Below are 23,541 nucleotides of genomic sequence, written 5' to 3' on the forward strand. Positions count from 1 at the left end.
TAAAATCACAGAAGTATAGAAAAGCTCATCAAAAGCCTTTATTGTCTGCATATTTTGTGCGTATATCACGCAAGTACCATCAGATGCAGTATGGCATGCATTCTCATACTGCAGCTCCAGATCACTTATGATGGTTTGATCATCACCCACACATCCCCTCTCCAAATGTGGGTCTAATGGTTTAAAGGACCAGCTCCTCGTGGCGAGTAGTTTACCTCCAGACTGTCATGTCTACTCCACTTCGGGCACTCTCTTTTCCTGTGTCCATGTTCGAAACAAAACAAGCATAAACCGTCTCTTCTACAATGTGCAACTGTAGAGTGGTCCATGCCTCTGCACACTTTGCAAAACTTCCTGCTCACATTCCCATGCCTAAATGAATCTACGGGTACAGAGGGGGTTTGCATGCTTTGTTTCAGCACACGATCAAGCAAACTGATAAGGGACTGAGTGCAGCTATCACCTGTCTGAGCTGATGGTGTAACTGGCAACCCACCTTGACCTGCTGACACTTTCGGCTCATTTCCAGACATTCCATCATCTAAATTTGACATTTGGGTATTGGCAGCCACAGTTTTCTCAAAGGCAGAACAATTAGACTGTGCCTTCATTTGTGCTCTTTTCTCAGCTTGATATTCATCAAGACGTTCTTGTATTTCAGCTGCCGTCCACCTATCAGCAGACTTGAACCTCAGGATAGCAGATAGAGATTGATCAGGACAATGTTTAACAAACATTTGTGTCACCTCACGGGTAGGATCTTCAATACTTCTGCCCTGCCTTCTCAAACATTCGTCAGCAACATCAACAGCTTTATTAAGCCGAATCCAATATTCCATTGCATTCTCTCCTGCTACAGGTAAAGTGCAATAAAAGTCAGCAAGTGGCATAGATGAATATGTCAGTTCGCTGAAGTGTTGCTTGAGTATGTCTGTGACAATTCTTGGGTTTGTTTCAGGCTTCAGCGATGGATTGCTGCGTAGTGCTATCTTGATCACATCTTTGGCTCTTCCCATTAAGTTCGACATGATCTCATCCGCCTGTTCAGCTAAAGAAACACCTTTCTTCCTCAAATAAACATCCATGAGTTCTTCCCATTCGTGTATTGACAATTTGTCAGATCCATCCCCTCTGAAACAGGGAGGTGCCTTAACATCAGGCTTCATTACTAACTTCATGCCAGTGAAATTAAGAGAAGGTGACTCCATGTGAACCTGGCTCGTCCCCATGCTCTGCGTTTGAATATCAGGGCACTCATTTTTTTCACTGCTTTTTTTCAGCTGATCAGATATTGACTGCCCTATTTGTTGAGCAAGCTGTGTGATTAAACTACTCAAGTCAGCGTTACTGTAGTCTCGGCTGTCTGAAGCAGCACCTTCACACTCTTCTGATTCAGTAGTATGCACTCTACCGGGATTACGGGTAGAACAGAAATCAGGAGAGCCAATATTAACTGTCCTTCTGAGTGGTGTCTGTTCAAGTTCACCAAATATACGGCCCCTAGCAAAACCCAATTCAAACCCATCATTAGGGGTGTAACTTGTCTTCTCACTATTTTGTGACATCATGAGTTTTACAAATCAACAAAAATAAATTAAAACAGATAATGACCACAGAAAAAAAACTGTTCACATGTGTACACACACCTAAGAGTAATACACAATCAAATAATCAAACAAAAATGTCAAATTCAATCTTTTCTTTGTCTCTCTTTTTTTTCTGTAAATATGAAGTTTCAACCTTTTTTTGATACAGTCTAATGTCCAACCTGTCTTTCCTTTGGCACAGATACAGGCAGATTTGGACGTTCCAGAATGCAGCAAACCCCGGCGACCAAGCTGATGTTGATCACAGGGGATCCACGATGACTTGCATCAAATAAAAGTCACGGCACCAATGTGACCGGTCTTCGTTTAGCTCTGCGTTGTGTTTGTGGATGAACGAGACCGGGCAACAGAAAGTACTCCAGACAGATTTTATTCTGCATGAATAAAAAGAAATATCACATCAAAAGCGAGTCTGTGGCCTTCTCTCGCGATTCAGCCTCTCTTCAGTCGCATTTACCGCGAACTGCAGGACATTTTACACTTTTATAAACATGCATTTCAGTTTCTCATATAATCAAATCTTGTTGGTTCAAAAGATTTCACAAAAAAATACAAGCATTTTACATAAATTCAAAACAATATTAACATAAACATGAAAGAGAACATACCTGCATGAATAAAAAGAAATATCATATCAAAAGCGAGTCTGTGGCCTTCTCTCGCGATTCAGCCTGTTAGTGAAAGGCATTATTTTAGCCAACAGAGCTTGCACACTCATGCTTAATGAATTCTCTCCGAAAATACATGTTATGACTCATCACGTTATTAACACAAACTCTATACATGTTTGAATAAGATTAAAGTGCATTTTAGAACAAAATTACATGTTGTATTACAATAAACAAAACTCATATCAAACTTTTTAGACGGAGCGTCAGTACAACCCACCTCTCTTCAGTCGCATTTACCGCGAACTGAAAGAGAGCAACCGGAACCGGAACATGAGTCTTAAAGGAGCCACGCACCGCATTTAACAATACTACAAAATGACCATGTAACCATAGAAATATGACATCTCAATTAAATAGAAATCAATATTAGAAGAATAAATGAAATTCCAAAATACAAAATAATGAAAGAAATATAACAAATGATAATAAGAAAGGGGGATTTTGAGTGAAATTATTAAATAAATATTACACCCGTTACACAGGGGTGTCTCTCACACACTCAACTGGGTCTGGTCAGCACTCTTTATTCATTATTATGTATTGTCTCGCCAGGATATGCCAGGTGATCGACTGGAGCAACCAATGGCCGTCTTAATCAGTGAGACAGACACCAGGGTTCTCATTGAGGGCACAGAGGTCCTCAGTAACGTGTCCTCAACCGCAGCTGCTGTTATTTGGACTGACATGTGCTAAACCTCAAGTATCCAAAAGAATTGAAATTCACTTTTGAGTTTTTTTTTAGAAAGTGTTGATGGAACTTGACACAAGAAAAATGACCCCCAAAATATGTCGCCTCTGCTGCATAGTCAATGACTGACTGACAGCCTCCATTTCAGTGCTTTGATGAACACACACACAAACACACAGGTTCTTGACCAATGTGTTCTGCCAAAAATGTTAATTCCTGAGAGAAGCAGACCAATTGTTTTTAGGAATTTGTTCTTATTTCTTATTCTTGATATTATTTGTTCTTATATAATATATTCACATTGTAATACTACTATATAAAAAATTCAACTTGAAATGAACTAATTACTTGAACTGTCTCAGAATTACATTTGTATTTGTAAAACAATGTTTGTTTTGCCAAAAAAAGTCTAATCTTAAAAACAGTGATTTTCATACAATATTTAATAAATATTTAAAAGAATGTTTGATCTGACTCATTTAAGATATACATATATATATATATATATAGAGAATATAATATAGCCTTTTATATTACTTCCAATGAATAAATATTTAAAGTCTTTTTTTATTTTTAAGCCAATAAAACTTTTTTTTATTTAAGCCAATTTAAAATATTGATTTACACCAAATTCAGAAAAGAGTTTGCATGAAATGCAGAAAATTAGTTTGAACTGAATGGTTTCTGAACATTAGGTCAATGTAAAATCTTTATTGTGAATGGTTACGTCAATTTTATTAAGTTAATCCAATGTTTCACTTTTTACAGTGCACAAAGGCTCACTCTCGCTCGTATCCAAGGTAAATCATAAACACTATCATCCCTTACAAGTGTTTTATTTATTTCTTTGTTGCTTTTACTCTTTTACCGTTATGTCTTGCACATTTGTTGTGGGAGGAATGCCTGAAGATATTATCTTATGCATATAATATACTATATACATATAATATAGATTTTTCATTTATTTTTATTGCATTCAATGAATAAAATACTATTGATAAGTTAATCTGACATGCAAACTATGACTATACTGCTATAACTCTCAAGACCAAATTGTTATGTTAACATGATTAATAAACGGTGTCTAAAACATTTTAAGTCATTAAAGTCTTTTTTTAAACTGAGAAATGGCTATGAGACATCCCTACTCCCTCATTGAACAGTGGAACTTTGGGCCAGCTTCCTCTTCAGCAGACATTTTCAGGAGATTCTCCTCATCAATCCTGAAAAGTCGCCATCCCTCCTTCAGCGAGAGGTCGAAAGCCCCACGTCGCTTGTAAAAGTCGATGGATGCCTTGTTGGACTCAGCCACGATAAAATGCATGCTTCTGCAACGATTCTTCACCGCTGTCTGTAGGAGGAAACAACTCTTTATGGTAGCGTGAAAACGACAAACAATCTAAAGACAACATAAACTTTTACATAATCTCTGGTCTATTTTGAGTTTGAAACTACTTGCTTATACTATTTTGTGTCAGTGTTTTGTATTTTTAAAACATGTGTATGGATAAGTGTCTTTAATGATGTGTGCAACAGATGAAGACCGGTAACATACATAACTTAGGGTTTTCAGGATTTCAGACCCAATTCCAAAACCTGTAAAGTATGAAATTAGTCAGGGGGATTGAGGAAATGCCTGCAGTTTAGTCACCCTTAATAACACATCCTTACCTCTGTACTCTCTCATTACATAAAAATCTTCAAGATACAGCAGTTTGCCAATCCAAGGATCATAGGTGAAGTAGTACATGGCAAATCCAATCACAGAATAACCTATAAGTGTGAACACTGGTGTCTTACACAATTGCATTATTTGTGTATGAATGTTAAACAAGGAATGTAAGAAAACCTTTTTTAGGACGTAACTTCTGATCAAACGTTTCACATTCAAGAACAGACTATACTCAGCAATTCAACAGTTCATTAAAGATCATCTTGGTGTTTTACCCTCGACTTTCTGATGCTCGGCTGCCACGTTTGCTATCAGGCAGTGGTAAAACGGGTGTTCTCCGAATCCATCCTCGAGCAGATCTAAAAAACAAAACTTGTCACTGTGGGCAAACTATTGAAGAGTTTTCACATTTGACATATAGAGTTGTCTCACCTTTCTCAGTTAATATAACTTGGTCTTCCATTTCTTCATACTTGGCGGGTTCCTACAGAAGATAGTAAAGAAAAACTATGGCTTCCTGAACTATGTTGAACATCTTCTGTAGTTGATGGGCCCCCAGGCCTAGGGCTTGTTTTCAAGCAGGGTATGGCAAGCCGTTTTAACATTTAATCATTTAAACCTACTAGTCTCTAATTTCATGCTACTGGTACTTATTTTTTCGAGATACTATCTATTGCATTAAGTACTTGTACTTGTTCAATAGATATAGTCACTATCGAAATAAGTACTAGTATCTAATGAATAAGTACTAGTATCTAATGAATAAGTACTAGTATCTAATAATAAGTATAACTAATGAATTAGTAATATCTAATAATAAGTAGTAACTAATGAATTAGTAATAGTATATAATAAATAAGTACTAGTACCAATTTAATGGTCACTAGAATCTTATGAATATCTAATAAATGAGGACTAGTATCTAAGGAATAAGTACTAGTATCTTTAAAAAGGTACTAGCACCTAAAGAATAAGCAGTAGTATCTAAAGAAAAGGCACTAGTACTTATAAAGAATAAGCACTAGTAGCTACTAAATAAATACTAGTGGCATGAAAATAGAGACTAGTAGATTTAAATGATTTAATGTTAAAACGGCTTGCCATAAGCAGGGTCATATGTTGGATAATTCATCAGTGTCATTAAACTGATTTGAAACAATTTAACATTACTATAAAAATCAGAATAGACGTTGTTGTAATATGATTCCGTTTGACAGAACACCAAATAAACGAATAAGCATATTCTTACCTTACTTTAAAATATCCATACGCATAAACAAGAAATCTACCTTTATCATTCGCAATATGTCAGGCACGTCTTTGGGCTCCGCTTTATGCAAATTAAAAGTGGCCATTTTCTTATTTTGCTTTTTTTCCCTTTCTTCTCACTAGTCCTCTATAAGTGAAGTGAAGCTTGGAATATCACCCTCTGCTGTTAAGTTTGGGCTTCTTACAAGGGACTTAAGACTGCAGCTGAAGTAGGAGGGGAGAGGATGTCTTGCCTTTTCAGTGCCTTCGTCAGAAAACGAGGCTGCAATGTATCCAGGTGGACAATCAACATAGCTCACACACTCTAAAAAGAGTTGTGTTAAAAATGACACATGTTCTGTAAGTTTTAACACATGTAGTGAGTGTGCTCAGGGACAACACATGTTGTGTCAAATTTAACACAAATAAATGTGTAAGTCATTGTAACACACATATTGTGTCATTTAAAAAAAATAAAGCGAAAGGGGCAAATGTAAAAATATGAATAATTTAATCAATAGTCGAGTACAGAATGCATGTGCACACAAAGTACCAGACTTGTTTCAATGTTTCAAGCTCAACTGGACAGACTCACTGTACTGTACATTATTCACGCTTCAACACTTGATTGATTATGCTGCTTTTGACAAAATTTCATGAAGAGAAAACAGTTAACCAAGGTTGCACTTTGAATTAGATTAAAATGTTGCAACTGACAAAATATTGTATAAAGATAATGTATATTTACTCAAACCTGTTTGTTTGACAAACATAGCAAACACTGCATACCATTCACAGTGATGGTGAGTGTCAACGCACTCTTATACAATCATGTGAAAAAAACAACACAACGTGTAAAAAAAGATGTTAAAGATGACACATGTTGTGTAGATTTTAACACATGTAGTGTGTGTGCTCAGGGACAACAAATGTTGTGTAGATTTTAACACATGTTGTATGTGTGATCAGGGACAACACATGTTGTGTAGATTTTAACACATGTGTAGAATTTAACACATGTAGTGCACAGCAAACTTCCCAGTGTTAAATTAACACTCTCGGTGTACATATAGGTCCAACTACAGGGTGTTAAAAATGAACACTGAAGCAGTGTTGAAGTTAATGACATAATTAAGTGATTAATTAAGTGATGATTGGCTATTAGTGGCGACACCCGATGTTAATAAGCAGAACCATTGAAGGAAAGAGAAACAACAAGAACAGAAAAAAAGAGAAACTCAAGAACTACTGACTTCGAGCCTTTACACATTATTGCACTTATTATTACCAGTGTGACTTTATTTCTGTCATACATCTACAAAAGTTATTGAGATTCAACAGAAGTTTAGACGGCAATGTTTTATGGAATTTTTCATTTCAAGCCACCATTATGGTGGTCAGTGTTTGCTGTAGTTGGGGTCTTGACCCTTTACCTTTTTCATTGCCCGTTTTTCTCTGGCTGCTCCAACATTGAGTTTATAAAACACGTTTGTTACTGCTGAGAAAACCTGCTAACAATATGTTGTGATGATGACATTATCATCACGTGGTGACCTGATTCACTGATGTCATTCAGAGTCTAAGTCTTTGACTATATGAGTGATGTTGTGTTTTAGTATTGGTGATTGTAGCCCTGAGATTCTACAGTTTGAGATCCAACAACAATGTGAACAATTTTGAAATTTCACTTGAGCTCTTGTGTTTAGACACACAGACATCAAGAATCAGCATATGTATCACAACAATGGTGACAATAAACAAACTAGTGACACACAGATCAACTCTGTACATCACAAAACAAGCAAAATTACAGTCATAACAAAACAATAGCAAAATAAAAACAAACAGGAAAAACAATGAAAATTACAGGAAATTCAGCTGCATAATTTATTCATACTGCAATGCATTGTGGGAGCCATGGATGCATTTTGATTGGTGGCTCCCATCATGCACTGCAACATGAATCTATTGTGTGATTGTCACCATTGTTGAGATTCATATGTAGATTCTTGATATCTGTGTGAGATTTTAAAAACTTCAAATTAGTAAAGCACTGCTGGAATGAACTACTGTAATGAAAATAAATTGAACCTTTGTATACCCTGTTTATAATGCTAATTGAGTGAAGCAGGACACTTCAATATTTAATTTCATCATTTAAACATAACCATCATGACCTGGACTGTTTTCCCAAAAGCATTTTAAGCCAAACCTGATCATAGAACAACTGCAACAAAAGGTCTGCACGATCAAATTTGTCTTACGATGCTTTCGGGAATCACAGCCCATGTCATGGTTTCTCTTGCAGTAACACATGTGCTCTATGAACACAGAGTTGGAGCAGCCAGAGAAAAATTAATGCTAAAAAGCAAAGGGTCAAGAGCCCGACTAAAGCAAACACTGATCGCCATAATGGTGACATGAAACGAAACATTCCATAAAACATTACCATCTAAACTTCTGTTCAATATAAATAAGAATGTGTGTAGATGTATGAAAGAACTACACTGGTAATAATAAGTACAATAATGTGTAATGGCTCGAAGTCAGTAGTTCTTGTGTTTCTCTTTTTTCTGTTCTTGTTGTTTCTCTTTCCTTCAATGATTCTTCTTATTAACATCAGGTGTCACCACTAATGGCCAATCATCACTTAATTAATCACTTAATTATCTCATTAACTTCAACACTGCTTCAGTGTTCATTTTTAACACCCTGTAGTTGGACCTACAGTATATGTACACCGAGAGTGTACATACTGGGGATTTTGCTGTGTTTGCAATTTGCGTGTTAAAATGTAACTGCAGTTACATTTGAACACGTGTTAGAAATCTACACAACATGTGTCAAAATACCATCAGCACATGATGTGTGTTGTTTTTTACCACATCTCTTTTTAAAGTGCTGTCGATAAATGGGTGGCACTTCATGCGGTGTATTTGTTCTGAAAGTAAGTTTGTTTTTGTCATAATGGCATTTTTGTCTTATTTCTGAATAATAGGCTAATAATAATAAAAAGCTAGCATGAGGGGAAAACGATATTATGTAGGCTAATAAAAATCCCTAACTCCGAGTCCAAACAGAAGATCAGCATGCTCAGTGTCCTGCCGCTGCATTGCAGTGAATTCTTCCGCTCTAAAGTGAGGATGCACTAATGGGGCAACGGCACAGACACGCTTATACAAGCATTTAAAAGGGAAAGAAGAGATCCCACATGATGCCAATTTGAGTGATGGACAGGGTCATATTTTTCTTCATGACCTACACTTGTCTATAATATTTTCAAACTGATTTTGAAGTCAACATTGCAACTTATATCATCTGTCATATTTTACTTAGATTCAATCCTATAATATCAAGTTTTGTTTTCTAAATGTAATGTGTGTTTTACTGAATATTTCTTTCTTTTTTCTTTCTTCCTCAAATAATTCTTTCTTTTTTGAGATGATTTATTTGTTTGTTTGTTTATGTAGTAAAACTGGAATAAAAAAACTGTAGGCTAATAATTAAAAGCTCACAGATCATCTGACTTTATTTTTTGTGTTTGTAGAAGATCATTTGAGTATATGCTGAAAGACTAATACACTGTTTGTCTTGTATCTTGTCCAATTGATTTGTATCAAAGTAAACTTTGTCATTATGGTGATCTGTAATAAAATAATTTTAACTCAAATCAATATTTAATGTTATCTATTATTTTTTTTTACTAAATTGTATCAATGTAGTAATCAGGCTAATGTACGATACATGCATTGTTTCTCCACAATTTTTGGGCCAGTGTCTCAATATTTATTATCTAAGTCAGTTCTGATTCTTCTGTCCAGGTTCATATTAAGATGACTGTCCGACTGTACATTATGTGTTATTCCAGATAGCTGTTTATGTATTACTTTACTGGTTTGCAAGTACATTTTGTGATAAGTCTCATTCATTTGACTGGTTCTGTTGATGATCAGATGTGTTGTTTGCGTGCAATTGAAAACTGGCCAAATTCCCATCTAATTTTATAATATATTTTAAAATGAAGCAATTCTGCTGTCAGCAGTTCATCAGTCCGCCAGCTAGCAGAGGAACTCATCTCTTCTTTACTGATCACATTCATCAGAGGTAGAAAGTCCAGGGATCAGAAAGTAAAAGTCCTGCCATATTTGTATTCCACCCACAGCAAAAACGCCAGTGTTAACTGAACTTTCCTGTGAGTTTATTTGGATCCAGACTCAAGAGTGTTAAAGTTAATGGGATAATTAAGTGAATAATTGAGTGATGGTTGACCATTATTGAAGACACCTGATGTTAACAAGCAGAATCACTGAAGGAGAAAGTCACATTTTAAGTCATCATTATGGCGATTAGTGTTTGCTTTAGTTGCACTCTTGACCATTAAACTGTTAATGTTAGTTTTTGTTTGACTGTTGTACCTGAGTTATAGCAGCCAGCTGAACAACAAGGAAAGCTGATTATGTGATGTTTGTTAAGTTTTGACAATCTTCATGTGGCACAAAATTTATTTGTAGAGTTTACCCTTTTGATTACACAATATAACATTTTCAGTAACTTAATTATCCATAAGATTTCTTAAAAGTTGCTCTTTTCAAAAGAAAAAAAAATGGACACACAGACATCAATGATCAGCCTCTGAATCTCAACAATGGTGACAATTATAAAGCATGTTGCATGCATTCTGGGTGCCACCAATCAAAACTCATTCATGGCTCCCATCATTCATTGCTGCATGAATAAATAATTACCTGATTTTCAGCTGTTTGTCACCATTGCTGAGATTTATACGCTAATTCTTGATGTCTATGTGTGCCTACATAAAATGTTTGATGGACTTTTTTTTAATTGATCGTTTGGATTTCATTGAAAAGGATAAAAATGGTATGTTCTAAAATAACAGTGCTGCTAAAATCCATAGGGTAAATTTAACCTAGAATTTATGCTCTTGATGAGTTCAGCAATTCAGGTCAATAAATTATTATGATAAAACACAACCAACACCATCAGATCACCTTTTCTATTTGTTCATCTAGCTGTTTTAAGTCACATACAGCAGCCAAATAAAATCTTAAGTTGATGATGTAAGGGTCAAGAGCCCAGCTAAACCAAACACTGATCACCATAATGGCGACTTAAACATTACGGTTTTCTCCTTCAGAGATTCTGCTTGTTAACATCAGGTGTCTTCAATAATGCTCAATCATCACTCAATTATTCACTTATCATTATCTTTAACACTGCTTCAGTGTTCATTTAACACTCTGCTCAGAGTTTATATAATTCACACTTCTCAGTGTTAATTTAACACTCTCAGTGTTAATTTAACACTGGGGATTTTGCTGTGTATATTCTCAGAAGGCGAAGCACTGCTACTTGGGCGGAGTGATTACCGCAGCACCTGAGGCGCGCCGTGGTGAGGAGCAGAGAGTTCGTTCAGAGTTGAAATAATAGAGTCAGCAATTACCAGATAGTATGCATAGTTTACAATCATGGGTGTTTGCTGTATTGTAAAGAGCTGCGAAAATAAACAGGGGAGACCAGGTAATACCATGATGTTTCATAGAATTCCAACCAAAAACGCTGAGCTGATGAATCAATGCTACTTGCTCAGGATATCGATCCAAACACACCGGAAGAGATCATCAAGGACCATCGTGTTTGCTCAGTACATTTCACTGAGAACGACTATTTTGAAAAAAATGGAATTTGCCACACGGACCATGAAGCGTATGCTGAAGGATACGGCCATCCCATCGATAGCACTGACAGGACAAAGCGGAGCGGCTGTGGTGGTAAGTGTTCCTTTTTGTTTTTAGATGACTAGCTAGGGCTGCACGATTAATCGCACGATATTGTTATGCGCATCTCGTCAGTAAAGCCGGTTCCTTGATTAGTAGTAAATCGCCTTCACCTGCTTTCAGATGGAGCGGCATTTACTACAAAGAGCCGTAGTTAACTGACAAGCTGAGCCAAATCGCGTTAAAATCGAGGACATATCGCCAACGATATTTAATGCGATATGGCTCAGCTTGTCAGTTAACTACGGCTCTTTGTATTCAGCAAAAACTCAGTGTTAAATTAACACACCTGTGAGTGTATATGAGTCCACACTCAAGAGTGTTAAAGTTAATGAGATATTTAAGTGATTAATTGAGTGATGATTGAGCATTATTGAAGACACCTGAAGCAGAATCACTGAAGGAGAAAACCGGAATTTCAGGTCACCATTATGGAGATGAGTGGTTGCTTTAGTTGGGGTCTTGACCCTTATATAATTAAATTCAGAATATGTTTGGCTGATGTATCTGAGTTATAACTGCCAGATTAACAAAGAAAAAAAGTAATCTGATGTTGTTGGTTATCTTAAGACAATCATTATCATTGTTTGAACTTTACGATTTTGATTTATGTCGTTGGTTACAGCTTAACTGAGTTTCTGCATAAATATTCAGTATTTGAGATATAATATAAAGGAGTTCTTAAAAGTTGTAAAAAAAAAAAATCTTTTTTTTAGGCACACACAGATATCAAGATTCAGTCAATGCATCTCAACAATGGTGACGAGCAGAATATTCAATTAGGAAATGTAAATTACATAGACAATTCAGATCATAATTTATTCATTCCGCAATGCATGATGGGAGCCATTAATGAGTTGTGATTGGTGGCAACAAGGATTATTATTGTCACCACGGTTGAGATTCACAGGCTGATTATTGATGTCTGTGTTTCTAAATAAATGCATTTGAAAGTGATTTAATCAGGGCAATTATTATTAAATGTTTTGGATTATAAGAAAAATACAATTATCATATGCTGTAGAAACACTAAACTGTTGCCATCAAGTTAAACCAGATCATCTGAATGAGCTTCAATTTTCAGATCACAGCATGATTATGACAAAACATAACCAACACTATCAGATAACACTTGTCTTTGTTCATTTGACTGTAATAAATCAATAATAGCCGACAAAGAAAATGTAAACTTAAAGTATAAGGATCAAGAGCCCAACTAAAGCAAACACTTATCGCCATAACGGTGGCTTACAATTTGAGATTTTCTCCTTCAGTGATTCTGCTTGTTATCATCAGGTGTCTTCAATAATGCTCAATGATCACTAAATTAATCACTTAATTATCTCATTAACTTTAACACTCTTGAGTGTTAATTTAACACTCATATCTGCATCATATCGTTCATCTGAAAGCAGGTGAAGGCGATTTACTACTAATCAAGGAACCGGCTTTACTGATTAGATGCGCATAACAATATCGTGCGATTAATCGTGCAGCCCTAACCTGTTGATGGTTTTATAATCATCACGAAAGAACTTGATTCACTGAGGTATTTGCTATTTTTTTTAAAAAAACATTGCTCAATGTTTATGAGTCCACACTCAGAGACTGTTAAATGAACACTGAAGCAGTGCTGAAGTTAATGAGATGATTAATTGAGTGATAATTGAGCATTATCGAAGACACCTGATGTTAACAAGCAGAATCACTGAGGGAGAAAATTGTAATTAGTATGTTACCATTATGGAGATCAGTGTTTGCTTTAGTTGGGCTCTCGACCCTTAACTTAGTAACTTCAGATTATTGTTTGGCTGCTGTACCAGAGCAGAGGTGGGAAATCCAGGGGCCAAAGAGTAAAAGTCCTGCCACATGTTTATTTCACCCATGAACTCAGTCAGCTGATTTCACTAATTAGTTCTCTCTCCTGTCTGAATTAGCAAATCCAGGTGATTGGAACAAAATACTGAGGTGGACTTTTACTTTCTGAACCTGGACTTTACACCTCTGCATAGCAATGCCACATGCCAGCCAAGAGTGAAGAAATAAACCAGAACTGGACCTTATCTGATCCACAAAATCTGTGTATATTAAAAATAGAATAGTTTCAGACACAGTCTTAGATGAAATCACCTGAAGAGAAAAGAAGACATTACATTTGTGAAGATCTCAGCAGAGGAGGATTAAACAACTCTACAAACAGCATTACCAGCTTCACTTATTACTAACCAGACTGACTTTATTTCTATCACATGTCTACAGAAGTTTTATTGAGAATTAACAGAGGTTTAACAGTGTTTAATTTGAAGTCACCATAACATTGATTAGTGTTTCCATTAGTTGGGCTCTTAACTCTTATTATATATTTTGTCGTTTTTGGCTCATGTGACAGTGTCTGTGTGTTTAACACATTTGCGGCACCAAAGGAAGCTAAAGTGAAATGAGATAAGGTGATAATGGTTTCCTGGATTTCTAATCATCATGAAATAGCCTGACTCACTGAGGTTATTTTAATGCAAAAATTATATTGTTCCACTAACATATTCAAATCACAAACCCTGTGTTACTGCAGCATTAGATTCAGCAATATAACAATAGCTTTAAATCTTTTAACAAATATTAAGTAAAAGAAAAATTGGCCTGCACTGACACACACGGATATCAAAAAGCAGTGTATGAATCTCAACAATGGTGACAATCAAAAAAAAATTGATAAACAGATCAATTCAGAACATCACTGAAAAGCTACTAAATCACAAAACAACAGCAAACAATAAATGCAAATCTTTAGTATCAAACAAAATTATAGGACAATTCAGCTGCATAATTTATTCATGTTGCAATGCAAGATGGGAGTTTTGTATTATGCTGGTACCCAGCATGCATTGCAGCAAAATACTTTTTGAGTGTCACCATTGTTGAGATTAATTTAGTTTTTTTTGTGCTCATGTTTCTTAAACTATTTTAACCTATTGTTATAATATTGCTGGATCTTATACTGCATTTTGTGATGTGAAAAAAACTATTGTGATAACAAAATTGTTAGTTTTCAATATCTGTAAATCAGTCTATTTCAATATGATTATATAACCATCAACTCCTTCCACTTTAGCTTAATTTGCAGCAAATGTGCTTAGAACACGTTGTCACAGGAGCCATAAAAACTAAATTTATAATTAGAGTTAAGAGCCCAACTAATGGAAACACTAATCACTGTTATGGTGACTTCAAATTAAACAGAGTTTAACATCTGCTAATTCTCAATAAAACTTCGTAGAAGTCTGCCAGAAATAAAGCGAGTCTGGTTAGTAATAATTGAGGCTGGTAATGCTGTTTGAGGAATTGTTTAATCCTCCTCTGCTGAGATCTTAAGATTTAATGTCTTCTTTTCTCTTCAGTGGATTTCATCTAAGACTGTGTCTGAAACTACTCCATTTTTAATATACACAGATTTTGTGGATCAGATAAGGTCCAGTTCTGGTTTATTTCTTTTAGGGCTGGGCGATACATCGCACGATATTGTTATGCGCATCTTGTCAGTAAAGCCGGTTCCTTGATTAGTAGTAAATCGCCTTCACCTGCTTTCAGATGGAGCGGCATTTACTACACACAGCACAAACTCCAGTGTTAAATTAACACTCAAGAGTGTTAAAGTTAATGAGATAGTTAAGTGATTAATTTAGTGATGATTGAGCATTATTGAAGACACCTGATGTTAACAAGCAGAATCACTGAAGGAGAAAGTCACAAATTGTAAGCCACCGTTATGGCGATAAGTGTTTGCTTTAGTTGGGCTCTTAACCTTTATACATTCACTTTAAATTTGTTTGTCTGCTGTTAGTTATTTGATCAGTCAAATGAACAAAAAAAAGTGTGATCTGATAGTGTTGGTTATGTTCTGGCATAATCATTCTGTGATCTGAAAATGAAACTTGTTGAGATAGTTTGGTTTGACTTGTTGGCAACAACCTTTTGATTCTACAGCATATATGAATATAGGTATGTTTCTTTTAATCCATAATATTTAATAAACATTGTTCTGATCAAAACACTTCCAAATAAGTTTATTTAGAAACACAGACATCAATAATCAGCCTGTAAATCTCAACAATGGTGACAATAATAAAGCATGTTGCAGTGGCTGCCACCAATCACAACTCATTAATGGCTCCCATCATGCATTGCGGTATGGATAAATTATGATCTGAATTTTCTATGTAATTTACTTTTCCTAATTGAATATTCTGCTCGTCACCATTGTTGAGATGCATAGACTGAATCTTGAACTCTGTGAGTACCTATAAGAAAGAATTTTTTTTTTTTTTTTTAGAAACAACTTTTAAGAAATCCTTTTTATTATAGCTAAAATTCTGGATATTTAGTCAGAATCACAGTTATGCTGTAACCAACAACATAAATCAAAATCATAAAGTTCAAATGATGACTGTCATAATATTACCAACACTATCAGATCACTTTTTTCTTTGTTCATCTGGCAGTTATAACTCAGATGCAACAACCAAATAAAATCTAAAGTTAATAATTTAAGGGTCAAGAGCCCAACTAAAGCAACCAATGATCGCCATAACGGTGGCTTACAATTTGAGTTTTTCTCCTTCAGTGATTCTGCTTGTTAACATCGTGTCTTCAATAATGCTCAATCATCACTCAATTAATCACTTAATTATCTCATTAACTTTAACACTCTTGAGTGGACTCATATACACTCCCAGGAGTGTTAATTTAACACTGGAGTTTTTGCTGTGTACAAAGAGCCGTAGTTAACTGACAAGCTGAGCCATATCGCATTAATTATCGCTGGCGATACATCCGCGATATTGATGCGATATGGCTCAGCTTGTCAGTGAACTATGGCTCTTTGTAGTAAATGCCGCTCCATCTGAAAGCAGGTGAAGGCGATTTACTACTAATCAAGGAACCGGCTTTACTGACGAGATGCGCAAAACAATATCGTGCGATATATCGCCCAGCCCTAATTTCTTTACTCTTGGCTGGCATGTGGCATTGCTATTCAGAGGTGTAAAGTCCAGGTTCAGAAAGTAAAAGTCCTCCACAGTATTTTGTTCCAATCACCTGGATTTGCTAATTCAGACAGGAGAGAGAACTAATTAGTGAAATCAGATGACTGAGTTCATGGGTGGAATAAATATATGGCAGGACTTTTACTCTTTGGCCCCTGGATTTCCCACCTCTGTACCTGAGATAAAACAGCCAGATGAACAAAGAGAAAAGGTTATTTGATGGAGTTCGCTGTGTTTTAACATTATCATTATTTCACAATCATTTGACCTGAGTAGAGCCCAATTTCCGAGTTAATTTACTTTATTGATTATAGCAGCACTTTCCTTGAAAATCATAATATTCGTAACTTTTACAATGTAATCCAAATAATTTCTTAAAACTTAATCACATACAAAGTATTTTTTTTAAAAAGAAATCAAGAATCAGCCTGTGAATCTCAACAATTATAAAGCATTTTGCAGTGTATTCTGGATGCCACCAATCAAATCTCATTCATGGCTCCATCATGCATTGCTGTATGAATAAATAATGAGCTTATGTTCAGAGGTCACCTTTTGTCACCATTGTTGAGATTCATACGCTGATTGTTGATGTCTGTGTATATCATCATAAACTGCCTTTTTTTGTTCTTATGTTTGTTAAAGTCTACTAACTTATTATAATATTGCTGGATCTCATGATGCAGTTACAGGTTTTGTGTTGTGAAAATAGATTAATTTGACAAAATAATTATTAAATTTAATTACCTCAGTGAATCAGGCAATTTCATGACGAAATACAAAGCCGTCACCAGGTAACCTTCATCACCTGATCCCGTTTAACTTACTTTGCTCCTGTAAATGTGTTTGACAAAAACACTGTCACAGCAGTCAAAAGAGATAAAATATATAATAATAGTTAAGACCCCGACTAATGGAAACACTAATCATTGTAATGGTGACTTCAAATGAAATAGAGTTAAACCTCTGTTAATTCTCAATAAGAACTTCTGTAGACGTGTGACAGAAATAAAGTCAGTCTGGTTAGTAATAAGTGAAGCTGGTAATGCTGTTTGTGGAGTTGTTTAACCCTCCTCTGCTGAGATCTTCAGATTTAATGTAGGGCTGCACGATTAATCGCACGATATGTGACCCGCTCTGGCGAAATGAGTCGGAAGTCGCTACGTTCTATTTTGAGATATGGCCGCTTACAGTTATTAACATTGAAAATATAGATTTTTTTTTTTTACCTTATATGAAAGAAAAGGTCTTCAAAATGAATCTCCCAAAGTTTCATCACCACAGTAATTGCGAAAATGCACTTAAATGGCTGTTTAAGTTGACTTGCAACTCTTAATCTCACAAAGAATATCTCGAATAACGCTGTTTTAACAGCTGGCTCAACCGAGGATTTCGCACAAGGATTTTCCTATGTTTTGGTATTCCCTGAAACGTCATGATCTCAGTTATCCAAATATGGTGTGAAAACGTCAGTCCCTTAACCTATCAAAATGTTCAGAGTCTCATCAGTTGCCAATAGGAAGCCCTGTTTACAGCCTTGTGCAACGCGATTGGTCCACCTACCATCCTGTCAGATTTTCTCCAAAATATCTCCTTAAAAAGTTTGCGTTTCACTTAATACTTTGTATTCAACCTTGTCATTTTTATAGTGTAGTGTGCCATACCGTGTGTTTAATGTTTAGGGTAATGTCGTCTAAAGAAAGTGAAATAGCTAAAGCATTAAACTCCCTTGACGCCTCCAATTTGCGCTCTGCTGCTGGCCAGAAAGACTGGATAAAGCTGGTGAATGACTACTTTGGATGTAGTGATGTGCCATCTGATGACACTGACAGCGATGAAGACAGTGAAGACAGTGACTTTGACTCACAACCCACTTTGGAGCCTGCTACCCATACTGGCGATGACAACGACGTCGACGACAACATTGAGGACTTCTCGAGCGAGCAGCCTGTCACTGACATAGGCGGTGGAGAGGGTTATGTCCACCTGTGAAGCAGTGTGTGTGGGTACGGTGAATGAAAACCGAGAAGATGAGATCACAAAAATTTGTGCGTTTTCTTGCAAAGGTTGTAAACTAAACAATGGGCAAGAGTGTTTTAAATCTTTCGAGGAGGACTTCGTTTTCGACATTCGATTATCCATGGCGTCTCTTTCTGAATACGAGAAAGACCTAATTCTTCTGGGGAAGATCAGCTGTCACTTCCAGAATGATAAATTCACGTGTTCGACGAAGAAAATCCAGCGAGAGCGTCAACATCAAAGGTCGGAATATTACTTGGATGGAAAAAGAATTTGCCGTGAAACATTCAAGTTCCTACATTGGTAAGTAGGCCTAGCTTTACAACCATTACACTTATGCGACTGACCAGAAGTATGTTCTTGATTTTACTGACAGTAGCTTACGTGATGTGATGTTCCCGTTAAATTTCAGCATCAGCCAGAATAAACTGACAGCTCTGCTGAAACACTACAAGGAACACAGGCTTGAGCCCACGAGTTAAAATGTCTGGAGGTCGCCAGAGAAGAGATCAGAGACTGCTCACACATGACGACATCTGCCGTGTTGTTTCGTTCATCGTGTACTTCGCAGAGCTTCACGCATTGGTTCTCCCTGGTCGCATTCCCGGGTATAAACGTTTCGATGTGAAGTTGCTGCCATCTCATCACACCAAGGCGACAGTTTTCCGTGCTTATGAAAGCGCAATTAAGGCAAGAGGTAGGTGTTATCCAATGTCGTAGTGGTACAATAAGAGGGGGGTAAATGTAGTAGGCTATGCAGAATCAGATGTTTAAAAAGACATGCAGAACATGTTTGATGATGGAAGCTTATTGCTGTGTTATTAATCCTGTAAGGCCTGTATACTTGTAAACTTACTCTTAATCATAGTCTGATGGTTTCCAGGACTTAGCGGGTTCAATCTTAAATCAGGATCCAAGTGGGATTTGGCAATGTTAATAGTTGCATTTGAAATTATGTAAATAAGCCTACACTGCAAATAAGCCTATGCTGAAAAAACATAAGTAGATCTACCTTTACTGATTACAACAGCATTAAAAAAAACTGAGATGTTGAAAACAGTGCATTGATACAGAAATTAAGCAAGCCTTTCCCTACTTTGTTTTATCAGAACATCGTGTGGTGAGTCTTGTGACCTTTCGACGCCTGTGGAAGACCCTTGTGCCCTACATTGTGCGTACAAAGCCAATGACTGACTTGTGTTGGCAATGCCAAAAGAACAACTCCATCATTTACAAGTCCGCTAACCTGACTGAGGCAGAGAAATCCAGTCGCTGCAGAAAACAGGAGGATCACCTTGTGAAAGTCACCCTAGAACGTTCACTCTATCAAGAGATGGTCCAGAAAGCTAGGGATACCGTGAAAAACAATGCCATTCATGAACTCTGCCCATGTGATCCATGCTCCCAAGACATCACGATGCATTATTCCTTTGATTATGCACAGCAGGTGCATTATCCCTCTGACCCTCTTCAGCCTGGTCCCATGTATTTTTTGACACCCCGCAAGTGTGGCTTGTTTGGCATCAACTGTGAGGCCATTCCCAGACAAGTGAATTACCTTATTGATGAATGTGTATGCACCACAAAAGGAGCGAATGCTGTGGTGTCATTCATTGACCACTTTTTCAAGCATTATGGCATGGGTGAAAAGGATGTGGAGCTGCATTGTGACAACTGTACAGGACAAAACAAGAACAACACTGTGCTGCAATACCTGCTGTGGAGAGTGCCTCATGGTTTGCATGAAACAATCACATTAAATTTTCTCATAGCAGGACATACAAAGTTTGCACCAGATTGGGCATTCGGGCTGGTAAAACAAACAGGAAGATGGGTTCCTGTCTGAATGACATTGTAGATGCTGTTAGAAGTAGCACACAGACTGGAGTCAACATCGCACAACTTGTCGGGGGAGAAGATGGGAAAGTCGTTGTGAATCAGCGTGACTGGAAGTCATTCCTCAAGCCATTCTTCCGACCTCTCCCTGGTATAACCAAACACCAGCATTACAGGTATGTAGATTACATCAATAACGTGCTGATATATGTAGGTAATTGTTAAAGTGTGTGCGTGTGTGTGTGTGTGTGTGTGTGTGTGTGTGTAAGAATGGAGGATTTACTCTTTTTTTTTTTCTCAATCTTCTGTATTTTCAGAATGAGCAAAGACTATCCTGGCTGGGTGTTCTACAAGGAATTTGCCAATTCTGAGGAACGTGGAATATGTCTGCTCAAAGAGGATGCACCACCAATGCAGAGACCCCCTGCTGTCAAGCCTCCTGGTTTGGATTTGAAACGTCAGGACTATCTTTACCAACACATTCGTGAGTTTTGCACTGACAATACAAAGGACATTACATGCCCAAAACCAGCTGGGGAGGTGAGCTGTTTCACTGAGAAAGAAATATGATTTCTGTGTTTATGCCACACACACTCTCTCACTAACTCACTGACTCTCTCTCAGTCTCCCTCTCTCTCTCTCTCTCTCTATGTAGATACATGTATATAGTCAATGTCTCTCTGCCACTCACACACACACAGACACACACACACACACACACTGAACAGTCACTCACTGACGTTTTGCCACTCTCTCAAAGGCTTTAAAGCGAAAAAATGTAGTATGTCTGTACTGACTCTCTCTCAGTCTCCCTCTCTCTCTGTCTCTATGTAGATACATGTATATATAGTCAACGTCTCTCTGCCACACACACACACACACACACTGACATTTTGCCACTGTCTCAAAGGCTTTAAAGCAAAAATTTAGTATGTCTGTACGGACTCTCTCTCAGTCACTCTTTCTCTCAGTCTCCCTTTCTCTCTCTCTCTCACACACACACACACACACACACACACACACACTGACATTGTGGCACTGTCTCAAAGGCTTGAAAGCGAAAATATTGTATTTTTGTAAAATCTTTGGAGGTATTCATCAATGTTCCTGTTACACATCCAGAATACTGTATTTTAGTGTATTTTAGCTACACTACTGTAGCTAAAATGTCTGTATGTTTGTATGTGATATTTGATCTGCTTATGTTTTTATTGTCCTTTTTAATATATATATCTGTTCTGTCTTTTGTGGTTTTGGACATGAGTCTGTCAAATCAGCTGAATTGAATTGTATTGAATTTAAATGAATTGAATCTCTGTAAAAAGCGCCTTAAATTATTATTGAATTATTTGATAAATATTGAATAATATGTAATAAATATTTTTAAATAATTGATGTTTCAGTCTGATTTAATAGGTTTTTTTAAGTATCTAAATGCCTTTAGTAAAATCATGTAGTAAAAAGACTGGATGCAGCTCTGGATGCCAAGGATTACTGAAGAGGTCATCAAAAAACGGACGGAAAACTTTAAATGCGATTATCTCGGGTTTTCAGTTGGAAAAAGGTGCTGCCACGCCATAATTCAAATTAATGTAACTTCATAACCATTTAAGATAGGACTTTGACCAATACATCATTTTAAAGCTTATGTTCTCATCTTTCCAAAGATAGCAATATCTCAATTTTGAGTTCTTGGTCACTGTGACTCATTTTGCTGGATCAGGTCACATATTGTTATGCGCATCTAATCAGTAAAGCCGGTTCCTTGATTAGTAGTAAATCGCCATCACCTGCTTTCAGATGGAGCGGCATTTACTACAAAGAGCCGTAGTTAACTGACAAGCTGAGCCATATCGCATTAATATCGCGGACGTATCACCAGCGATAATTAATGCGATATGGCTCAGCTTGTCAGTTAACTACGGCTCTTTGTCACAGCAAAAACTCCAGTGTTAAATTAACACTCCTGCGAGTGTATATGAGTCCACACTCAAGAGTGTTGAAGTTAATGAGATAATTAAGTAATTAATTTAGTGATGATTGAGCATTATTGAAGACACCTGAAGCAGAATCACTGAAGGAGAAAATCTCAAATTGTAAGCCACCGTTATGGCGATCATTGTTTGCTTTAGTTGGGCTCTTGACCCTTATATTATTAACTTTGTATTTTGTTTGGCTGCTTTATCTGAGTCATAACTGCCAGGTGAACAAAGAAAAAAAGTGATCTGATGATGTTGGTTATATTATGACAATCATCATTTGAACTATGTTTTTGATTTATGTTGTTTGTTACAGCATAACTCTGATTCTGCATAAATATCCAGAATTTTAGCTATAATATAAAGGATTTCTTAAAAGTTGTTTTCAAAAAAAAAAAATCCTTCTATTAGGCATACACAGACTTCAAGATTCAGTCTATGCATCTCAACAATGCTGACGAGTAGAATATTCAATTAGGAAAAGTAAATTACATCGAAAATTCAGATCATAATTTATTCATATCACAATGCATGATGGGAGCCATTAATGAGTTGTGATTGGTGGCAGCCACTGCAACATGCATTATTCTTGTCACCATTGTTGAGATTCACAGGCTGATTATTGATGTCTGTGTTTCTAAATAAATTTACTTGAAAGTGTTTTGATCAGAACAATGTTTATTAAATGTTTTGGATTATAAGAAATATACCTATACTCACATATGCTCTAAAATCACAAAGGCCAATAAGTTAAACCAAACTATCTCAATAAAATTCAATTTTCAGATCACATCATGATTATGTCAAAACATAACCAACACTATCAGATCACACTTTTCTTTGTTCATCTGAATGTTATTATAAAATAACAGCAGACAAACAAATTTAAAGTGAATGTATAAAGGTTAAGAGGTCAACTAAAGCAAACACTTATCGCCATAACGGTTGCTTACAATTTGTGATTTTTGCCTTCAATGATTCTGCTTG

At 36.4% G+C, this 23,541-nt stretch overlaps 1 protein-coding gene across 3 annotated transcripts in view; it reads right to left on the reverse strand.

Annotated features, from left to right (window-relative positions):
* Window positions 1–3,513: 3,513 nt before the first annotated feature.
* The window catches only part of LOC143746124 (diamine acetyltransferase 1-like), a 34,572-nt gene continuing 14,544 nt past the window's right edge, over window positions 3,514–23,541 (reverse strand). For 2 of the 3 annotated variants that reach the window (XM_077237894.1, XM_077237895.1), the window contains 5 exons: window positions 5,071–5,122; window positions 4,914–4,997; window positions 4,638–4,739; window positions 4,522–4,562; window positions 3,514–4,317 (listed from right to left, as the gene is read on the reverse strand). In XM_077237894.1, the coding sequence (XP_077094009.1) occupies window positions 4,111–4,317; window positions 4,522–4,562; window positions 4,638–4,739; window positions 4,914–4,997; window positions 5,071–5,101 (465 nt within the window). In that variant the 5' untranslated portion in view covers window positions 5,102–5,122 and the 3' untranslated portion in view covers window positions 3,514–4,110. Of the gene's footprint in view, window positions 4,318–4,521; window positions 4,563–4,637; window positions 4,740–4,913; window positions 4,998–5,070; window positions 5,123–5,927; window positions 6,088–23,541 lie in introns of those variants that run through there. The other variant, XM_077237893.1, reaches the window with a different exon arrangement.

The sequence above is a fragment of the Siphateles boraxobius genome, unplaced genomic scaffold, assembly GCF_051911475.1.
Source record: "Siphateles boraxobius isolate OS27281-9 unplaced genomic scaffold, OSU_SipBor_1 21, whole genome shotgun sequence".
Classification (NCBI taxonomy): domain Eukaryota; kingdom Metazoa; phylum Chordata; class Actinopteri; order Cypriniformes; family Leuciscidae; genus Siphateles; species Siphateles boraxobius.